At 36.8% G+C, this 10,642-nt stretch overlaps 1 protein-coding gene across 1 annotated transcript; it reads left to right on the plus strand.

Annotated features, from left to right (window-relative positions):
- The first annotated feature begins 257 nt into the window (after positions 1 to 257).
- LOC140340768 (galactoside alpha-(1,2)-fucosyltransferase 2-like) lies at positions 258 to 7,415 on the plus strand. Its single transcript, XM_072426148.1, has 2 exons — positions 258 to 347; positions 6,155 to 7,415. The coding sequence occupies exons 1-2, from the start codon at positions 323 to 325 to the stop codon at positions 7,270 to 7,272; spliced, it is 1,143 nt and encodes a 380-aa protein (XP_072282249.1). The 5' UTR covers positions 258 to 322; the 3' UTR covers positions 7,273 to 7,415.
- Positions 7,416 to 10,642: the final 3,227 nt, after the last annotated feature.

The raw sequence follows: 10,642 nt of genomic DNA on the forward strand, positions 1-10,642 counted from the left end.
AACCCAATGAGGAAGTTTTGGAACATCTAATGTGAAAGTTCCAAAACTCGTCTACCTTCTACCTCTTTTGTGTATTCCAAATAGATAACTCTAAAGACAATCTGCCCATTCCTGATATTCTGTTTTAAATTGTAGATAGAAGCAGGAATACAGGTTGCCACACCCAAGGTAAGGCCATCTCCCAAGGTTTACTTTACCTTTTACAGACACTTTTTATTCACACCCTCACCCTATACTGGCAGGTAATTATGGTGTTTAATCACCGTTCAGACTGCTTAGAGGAAACAAGCTGTACAATAAAGGTTGTGCACACAGCGGAGATATGAAGTGGCAGCCTGTTAAAGCAGGTGAGTGAGATTGCTTATGTACTTTCAATTTTCATTAGTAGATAAATGACACCTGCCCCTAATATTTGGTTAAGTATCAATCTTTTTTTTTAAACTCATGATAAAATGTTATATTTTTGTTTTATTTTGTGATGTCATGTTCACGCTATTTTCTTGGCTTCTGGTCTAATCAGAGGCTCAGATTTTCAGATTTTCAGGCTCAGAAGTATCATCATTTTAAAGTATCATCAACAAACCATATGCTGTTATGGTTTGTTTTAATGTGAACTATCTGAGTGCTGAACTCTCCTAAATAATGAACATGCCCAATTGTAGGGTTAAGCTACAAAGCTGTAGCTAATATAATATTATACATATACATTATATATATTATAATTGTGCACTCAAGCATTAATGTCAACAGAAGTGCACTTTTCTACTTACCATTTGTGTTCATATTTATATTTAAAAACAGGAAAAGTAATTACCGTATAACTTTCAGTACTCAATTTAATTTAGAGAGTTTAGAGACTGCTAACAGATAATCTCTTCTTTCAGTGTACTTTAACTACATACTGTTGAATTTACGTAGCTTGCAGAATGTAGGCACATCTTAATAACATGCAACATCCGAGTAAAGTTTAAATATGTTACACAGAGTATTTTTAAGTTTGCATATCAATTAAACAGGTGTCCAAAGAAAAGCAAAATGAGTTAGGCTGCAAATAATTTGTTAGCACCAGGGATGATGAAAATTTTGATGAAAAGTAGATTTCCTCACTAATGCAGAATTTCTGAGGAAGTGCTTTTAATTTCCACCACGTGGCATTTTTTCCCAAATTAGTTCCAATCAAGTTCTTCCAGGGGTCATTGCAAAAGCTGGTGATTTGATGGGGTCACTCAGATTCCCCTACACTAATATAGGGGATCTATCATTTAGGGACAAATCTGCAACAAGTAAACATGAATGGAGTGACTGAAAATGGTTCTATGTCTGGGGACAAAGGTAAAAATTGTTTTTAAAAGTGTAAGGTGTGTGTTTGTTTATTATTTAAATAAAGGACTTTTCCATAGTGAGAGAATGCTGTGGTTATTTTCATCTAACTCTTTATGGGAATGGGTAAGGGGTAGTAATGTACCCCTCTACTCATTCTCCTGGGAGTGGGCAGATTTCTGGTCACCACTTAAAAAAGAGGGCCTGCAGACTGTACCTTTTGACTACCCCCCCAACAAATCCTCTTTCAAGGACTGCATGTAAGGAAAAAGACTTCTCAACAGTGGTTTCTCCAGGGTTGAGGGAGGGCATGTGACCTAGGTAGACTGCTATGGTAGAGGAACTGGGGCTGCACACTTACTGCCCTCCCTTTCTGCTTGTCTAGATAATATCTGATGGAAATTTAAGGGTGAAGCCAAACAAATATGTACAGCTGTAAGCCATTCGCCAGTCATGCTATTTAAAGGACTTATGTTACTACTTAATGGTATTTTAACCCTTATGTATTCCACCTAAAATTTCACATTTGTACTGAACATGCAGTTTTCAGGGAAATTATAGCTATCCGACTAATCTTTGGTATATATTTAAAATACTGCATTGAAAATTCTGCAATATTCCAAAACAAATATTCATGGCTTAAAGAGCTGCGTCCTGAATGCTTAGCTGTGCAGAGTAGGCACCCAGGAGCAGACATGGCTGTCATGTTTTATATAAGAAGGTGTGAACATGCCCTAAAACTGCTTTTTGCAGAATACTTAATTTTACATATACATTTTACACCCGTTAGGATCCATTTAAATAACCTGTCTCCCCAAGTTTTTTTATTTCTTTTCTGCATTTTTATTAACAAAATTTACATTGACAATCTCTGACCTCCTGGAAAACAAGTTGGATTCCAGGAAAACAAATCAGCATTTTGTTTTATGTTTAATTGCATCTAAACTTAGTTTATGTTAATCCAGTTACTAAAAACTCTTTGTTACCTAACCAAGAAGTAATTTTTAATATTCATGGTCTCACTTAATTAATACCTAGTAACCCTGCTGTGAACCTTGGTGTTTTTATGAATGGCATTTCTTATGATACATAGTGCTTTGGCAAACTAAATGCAACTTTCTTAGCTACTACTTTAAAATGAATATGCCATGAACAAAAAGAACCTTGAAGATGCATCAGTTGATAAATACCAAAATTATCATGTTTAGTCATACAAGTCTGTTACTATATAAATGTTGCAGTGTAATTCAAAATTTACTCTGATATTAGCACAGAAAAAATCTTGATATGCAAAGTTCAGACACAGAGTAGAACTAAAAGCCCCAACATCTATTTTCTGCAAAAGTCTGACAGACTTAAGTAAACCGTGAAAAGCATTTATTTCCACTGCTGGCCAAAAAATGTTACCCAGTGCTGACCAGAAAATATTACTAATACCCAACAAAAAGTAATTACCTTGGTATTACAAAAAGCTATGACCTTTAACTCTTTTAGGTTTTTTTTTATTTTTGTTAGCCCCATTGGAAAGACTTTCCTTATATCCAGTTTTCAAAACAAGATGGTAATCTAAAAACTTGGAAAAATCCCACCACGGACAGTACTAACTAGAACAGTAGTTGGTATATTTTCCCTCTACTCCTGTGTCAGTATCGGTCATTGATTTTTTTTATAATCACTAACATAGTGAGGGCCTTATTATTATATTTACACAGTATTTATATAGCGCCATCATATTACGCAGCGCTGTACAAAGTCCATAATCATGTCACTAACTGTCGCACAAAGGGGCTCACAATCTAATGTTCCTACCATGGTCATATGCCATTAATGTAGTCTAAGATCAATTTTTTGGGGGGAGCCCAATTTGCCTCACTGAATGTTTTTGGGATGTGGGAGGAAACTGTAGTACCCCGGGGGAAACCCACATAGACATTGGGAGAACCTGCACACTCCATACAGATAATGTCCTTTCAGAGATTCTAACCTGGGTAATATGACAAACCAGAACAACCAGTCCTGAAAGTTTAAGATGACTAGGCTGCATATAAGAGAGAGTATATGTAAGTGTAAATAAACTAGAGTCTAGGCAGAACCACCTGATGTGTACAAAGAGAAAGATGGATAATCAGAGAACAATATCACCAAACATAGATGATAATAAAATATGTACATATTCAATTGTGAAACTGTAAAAAATATTTGGGAGATGCACAAAGTACTTTAAGCTATAGGAGAAAAAAAGACTTTCATATGACAACCAGTAACCTATCTGTTTGAAAGTTTTAAAACATTCATCTCTCCTTGCTCCATTTTTAACACCAGTACAAGTTAAATAACAAAAGGCCGAAAGTGTAGAAAATGCTTCAGCACTGGGTGCAAAGAATCATTTTTTTTACTTGCTGCATTGACTCCAGAGATACAAGTCATGTGCCCCCCAAAAAATCTTCAATTTGATTAAATCAAGACAGAATACCAATGGTAAATGCATATGGTGCTTTTAAAAATATAGTTTATGTTCCTTCTGTTAAAACTAACCTCTTAGCATTGAAAAAGTTCACTACTATAGACACCTGACTGTTGACTGAAAACTGAAAGAGTTCAGTTGGTGCCTGTTTGTTTTGAGCAACCTATTAGGAGACACTCTGTTGGGTAATGATCTAAGTTTAGTTTGTAGCTTGGGCAAGCAGATGTTTTATATGGAGCATATAGGGAACAAAGCTATAAATAGCCATCAAAGCTGCAGGGGGGCCTAAAACATTGGGGCCTGGGCCCTGGACACTGCAAACCTGGCATTGCTTTGAGCCAGGAGGCTGCTTATCCTCAATGATTCAGACTGCTGGCTCCAGTTAAAAGTTTCTAACTAATGTGGACAGGAGCCAGGTGCCCCAATTAAATCAGTGATCACTCGGGCCTTCAAGGAAGGATCTAAAGAAAGTGCTGTTTTTTTTTAATAAATTTACTAAATTGTCTAAAATTCTGTTTTCACTTAGTCAGTATGGGGTAGTGATTAGTGGTAGTGTGGATTATTGAGAAAAAAAAAGAATTCAATTGATTGTAGCGTCAGGCTGCAACATACATAAATTGAAAAAGATTAAAGATGTTTTTCTGAAGCCTCTGTATATGAACACAAATAGCTTTTAAATGCATTTTAAATTTAGTGGTATAAATGAATTTAAAGCAACACGTAAAATGTATATATAAATGTATATACGACCTGAAAATGAATAAAAATAAAAGACAACATGTCAACATTTAAATATACACAGATATATATCACTAAATAACTTATAAAGATACTAAATATGTACTATTAAGTAATATATTGATGGAAAACATTAAAAGAAAACCACAGATATCGAAGTAGTTATCTATAAATGGGGGTAATATAGATATAGATAATGTGGTGTATTTGTGAACAGAAGTCTGTGACCTTTTCCTCACGTTCTATTTGAAAAATGCACTAGCTAGTTAAAAGAAGAAAAAAGAACAGGAAGAAAAGGAATCGATACACACCTAAAAGGGGGAATTAAAAAGGGAGAGAACAGTTGAACAAACTTACTATATTCTTAAAAGGAAAACATATTACATTTGGACTTTTTTGGGGTGATGCAATCAAAAGAAGGCGAAAAGTAATAGTTTACCCATGGGGACCAGATTCCATCAAACTAGGACATGGTGTCAAACAGAAAACACACCCATCAACCGGGAGTATCCTGATAATCATGAGCATCCATCAAAGCTTTGTGTTCAGGGGACTCTTAAAAAAGAACCAGGGTGACCATATGTGGGTAAATTTCTCTCTTCTATTATGGACATTGGCTGATAGGTCCTCCATTAGCATTATCTCATTACCAATATGCAGCTAAAGCCCTGGAGCAGGTGGAGACGTGTTTTTCCACAATATAGGGATACAAGCTTTGGCTGCTGTCACCAAATATTAGTTAACTTAAGTTAAGTTAACTAACGAGTTAACTTAACTTTTGTAGGCCATTCATGTAGGTTCAATAGAAAAAAGGCCGGGTCCCCTGGTACATCATGTACTGCTAACTTCTGACACACCCTTCTAACAGTTGTCCAGAATACGGTAAGCTTAGGACATGACCAAAATTTATGTAGTATAGTGCCAGTATCCCCATTATATCTCTAACATAATCTAGAAATCTCTAGAAAAAAACTGTAAAGCTTACAAGGTGTACAGTACCACCTGGTTAGCAGTTTGTACCCCAGTTCCTGATACCCACTATGGATCGATGCCTTATGCGTCAGGAGCAAAATGCGCTCTCTCTGTGTTTCCGAGAAGGTCTTATTTAGTTCCTGTTCCCAGGAATAGAAAAAACTTGGTACAAAGTTGAATTCAGAAGGGTGTATATAGTGGAAAGAGCATGTCTGGTGTCACCCTGACCTAAACAGGCCCAGTCAAACCTACTGTAATTTAAAGCAGGAGCAGTATTGCCAACTTTGACTTTGTGCTCTAGCTTTGGGATTAAAGATAGATATGATGATGCACATCATATATATAGTCTCTGTACTGTACCAGACCCTGGTACTATTATACTATTATAGTGAAAAGCCTATCATTGGACACAGTAGTAATGTGTAGTAGTAGTAAACCCTTGTGTATTTACCCTTGCCCACAGCTTTGCTGAATTTTGCAACTATGTGACCAATATTTAAATTTTAGGAAAGTCTATTATTACACAACATTTTACTAGAGGGGCAAAGGATGCCCTCTTGGTTTTTTTGGGTTTGCTGTCAAACATGTATAAATACTTTTTTTTTTTCACACACATAATTAGTGTTGTTTTTAATCTGTACTTTTTCAATCTCTCTTCAGTTAGGTCCCGAAGCAAGTTGAACAGGTGTCTCACTTGGATTATGGGATTCGCAGTGATTTCATTGATCTGTATAAAATTCTCATGTAAAATGAACATCTATATGTTTATGAATGCTAAGGAAACAATCAAACCACTCTCCACAATTGAAGAAAAGCCCACTGAGAAGATAATAACTATAGAAAAACCAAAACCTCTGACTGGTATGTGGACTGTCAATGCCATTGGACGTCTAGGGAATTTAATGGGAGAGTATGCCACACTTTATTCTCTTGCTAAGATGAATGGCCGACAAGCCTATATCTTGCCAAGTATGCATAACCAGTTATCTAGGATCTTTAAGATAAGACTGCCAGTGCTTCACCAGGATGTACCTAACCGCATCAAATGGAGGCATTATGGGCTTAATGACTGGATGTCTGAGGATTATCGAAATATTGAAGGAGAATATGTTCACCTTAGTGGCTATCCATGTTCTTTTACATTTTACCACCACATAAAAGATGAGATTCTTCGAGAATTTACATTCCATGACTTTATTAAAGAAGAGACTTATGCATATCTGAATAATGTGCGTGGTGACAAGAAAAATGTTACTTTTGTAGGTGTACATGTCCGTCGAGGAGACTATGTGCATGTTATGCCCAATACATGGAAAGGGGTGGTTGCTGACAAAGGCTATTTGAAAAAAGCCATGGACTATTTTAGAAACAAGTATGAAAACCCACTGTTCATTGTGACTAGTAACGGGATAGAATGGTGTAAAGAAAACATCAATAATTCACTTGGAGATGTTCACTTTGCTGGGGATGGCCAAGAAAGTTCTCCAGGCCGGGACTTTGCACTCTTGGCGCATTGTAACCACACCATCATGACTATAGGGACCTTTGGTATTTGGGCGGGCTACCTGGTAGGTGGTGAAACCATCTATTTAACAAACTATACATTGCCTGACTCTCCTTTTCTTAAAGTTTTCAAATATGAAGCTGCTTTCCTTCCAGAATGGATTGGAATTCCTGCAGACCTCTCTCCACTTCTGAATAAAAAGCAACCTTCGAAGTCCTTCGGAATTTACCACCAGAGTATTCCCAGAGTATTTAAAAACTGTACCTCTTGTTGAAAAGCAATTGTGTTTCAAACAATACAAAAACAGAATCCATTTTGTATAATTTAATGCAATACCATTTGTTAGGTACATTAATTTTATTCCATTTTAAAAGCTGGATATTTGAAAAAGGAGTAAAGAATGTTTAAGAATTACCAAAAGAAACCATACATTATTTCACAATATAGTTTAAAACTTAAAGGCTAATTGTTTGCTCAAAACATTTTCTTCTCCTCTAATTTTAATTTTGATAATGATCAAATTCCAGATCATACCTTACAAATGTCTTTTTTTAATAACTGGTATTTATAAATAATAATATACTTAGGTTTCAATGTAATTTTAGAGAACAATTTATTTTAAGCTAAAACAGATATTTTTTGAAGAAATGGATAGCGAGTTTAATAACTCTATTGTTACCAAATCCCAATACTGAATACATAAAAAACTAACAGAAAGGGTTTTGAAGATCTTGTCTGGTCTTAAAGTAAAGCTGCGTACACACCTGCAATTTTTCTCGTTGGAAAGGATCTTTCACGATCCTTTCCAAGGAGAAAAGACTGCACGATGCATGAACGATGCTGTACATACAGCACCGTTCATGCTCTATGGAGAGGGGAGGGGGAGAGCGACGGAGCGGCACCCTGCTGCGCGCTCTCCCCTTCCCTTTCATTAGGATCGGTCGTCGTCCATCGTCCATGGATCCGCCAGGACGGTCGTCGGACGATGGACGACGACCGACTGTACACACGGCAGATTTTCGCCCGATAATTGGCCGATATCGATTATCGGGCGAGAAAAATTTGCCGTGTGTACGCAGCTTAAGTAACAAATTGTTATCTTTTGCCAGGGAAGAGATAGATTACTTTAAGTCTCAAGTGACCTGTTTCTCTTACATCCCCTCTGTTTCAGCGCCTTGGTCCCATCCCTCTACCCTGTATGTTGCTGTCCTGTCCTGTAATAGAGGAGGAAGTAACTATAACATGTGGCATGAGCCATGAGTGCCATGTGGCTCTAAAGAAGTGGAGTTACAAAAAACAGGAGTTGTTTTTTGGGAACTGTATTTTTGAGACATATGACTATTGGGTGACTAAATCTTGTGTTATCATTTCTGTCTCTATTAGTCTCTAAATACTTTTTCAATGTTTCTGTCAGTTTTATTTAGTTTTTTTATTTCTTTTCTGACCAATATTTAAGTAGAGTGGTCAAGGGTTCACAAGTGATATAAGTTCCAGGCAAACTCACTTTTGAGCTTTCTCACTTTTGGCTTGTGAAACAAGTGGCTCTGAAAAAGTTGAGTTAAGAAACACAGGATCTAGTTTAGTCTTGGCTTGTGAATCACCCTGCATTGAAAAGTGGAGTTAAAAACACAGGAGCTTGCTCCCTCTCTAAAATTAATATATATTGTAGCTTGGAAAATTAATGGCAGCAAGGTTGAGAGTTTTGTTCACTGCACAGTCTGCTATATGTATGCATAAATGGAGCAACAACACACTGTGGCACATGTGAGCAAGTTGTCCTTCAAGAAACTCACATTGAAGATCTGCAGGAGCGCATTGCCACACTGAAATAACTGGATCACCTTGAGAGGCGTTTCCTGCACACTGAGCAGGTAGTTAATGGGATAGATGTGGAGGTTGGAGAGATAAATCAGGATGAACAGGCAGGGAGCTGGGTTACTGTAGTTAGAGGGAGTGGTAGGGGCTCCCAGAAAAAGAAGGCCAGCCCTGTGTTTGAGAACCCCAACAAATTTGCAAAGCATATTCATAAAGAACTCATCACGCATAATGGGTAGTTTGCGAGTAACAGTGTCAAATACTTTGGCAAAGTCAATTTATACTGCATCCACAAAGATTAATTTGCACAGCAATATTTGGCAATATTTTTAACACAAAAAAAGATAGAGAGCAAGCACTATCTGGCAGGAAAAATAGGTGAGTTGGAAGCCCTAATGCATGAAGAACTCTATGACTAAGCTGGTTCTGATTTTTTCAGAAAGACAGATAAAACTAAAAGGTGCTGATGGCTGTCTTTATGCGAGAGGTGATCTAAAAGTGAATGTGAATGAAGGCTTCGTTGATGGAGTGTGATGCTGAGACATCATGGGTGGAGTTGCATATGGGATGCCTAATGCCTAATACAGGTAATTAATAAAGTTTGCTGTAGGCCCTCCAGTTCTTACAAGGAGGTAGAGAATCAGCTACTTACACAGGAAGGGCTCCACAGACTGTGATTTATAATGTAAGCAAAATACTTTTCAGTAATAAACAGGTATAGACTTCATATACCAATACATAATTCTGCCCCTGTACAAAGCATTGGCCAGACCTCATCTGGAATATGAAGTATGGTTTTGATTACCTGTTCACAAAACAGATATTGTGGAAGCGAATAAAATGCAAAGAATGGCAACGAATAAGAAGCATTGAGGAGCTCAGCTATGAAGAAGGATAGTCTAAACTGCATCTATTCTCCCTCGAGAGTAGGTGTTAAAGGGGAATATGATCACCATATATGAATATATATATGATCTGTATAGAGAATTTACTTTCAAAATTATTTACTGCAAAGGACATTCTTTGCATCTGGAGGAAAAGAAGAATAATCTCTGCATATAGAAAAGATTGTTTACAGTAAGGTCTGTGAAAATGTATAGTAGATTTTTGCACATGTAATAGATTGTTTTAAAAAAAAGCTTACTAGATTTCTAGAATATGTATATTTATATATATATACACCTATAATTGGTTTCTTTTTTTTAAAACCTCAAATGTCTCCCAACTCTTGAACTTAAACTTACAGCTCTGTAGTTAGGCACTTAAACTTGGGACCGCTATCTTGGGATAGTACACCTGAGTGCCCCCCATCCCCCATTCCCCCAAGACAAACATGCTGCATTTATCCTCAATAAGCCTCCTCCATAATAACAGAATTTTGTTCATGTAGTTCTATATCCATACACCATATGGGCTAGTTTGACAGCATAGTTCACATCTGCAGTGTTCAGTAATAAACAGAACCATTGTGCCTCCTAGGCCCTAATGCATACTTTCCAAGATAACAACTGACATTTTGCAGGGGGTACCCCTTGAAAAAGACAGTCCTGGCAAAATGTTGGGTGTGCAATATAAATCTTGCTAACTTAGCGGGTAGTTCTTATCCTTTTGCTTGATTAACTTTATATAACAAGAGACTAGGCAAGCTCTGAGATTTAACAATGCTTTGCTTTGCTGTGTTCTATATCATGCTACAGTGTATTCACAACAAATGACACCACAGCACATGATGTACATTACAACATTGCAGAGGCGTGCACCTGACCTTAATAAAAAAATACTAATTTAACCTAAAAGTAGAATAGAAAAGATAAAGCAATAGTCATTGT

This window comes from Pyxicephalus adspersus, chromosome 11, assembly GCF_032062135.1.
Source record: "Pyxicephalus adspersus chromosome 11, UCB_Pads_2.0, whole genome shotgun sequence".
Lineage (NCBI taxonomy): Eukaryota > Metazoa > Chordata > Amphibia > Anura > Pyxicephalidae > Pyxicephalus > Pyxicephalus adspersus.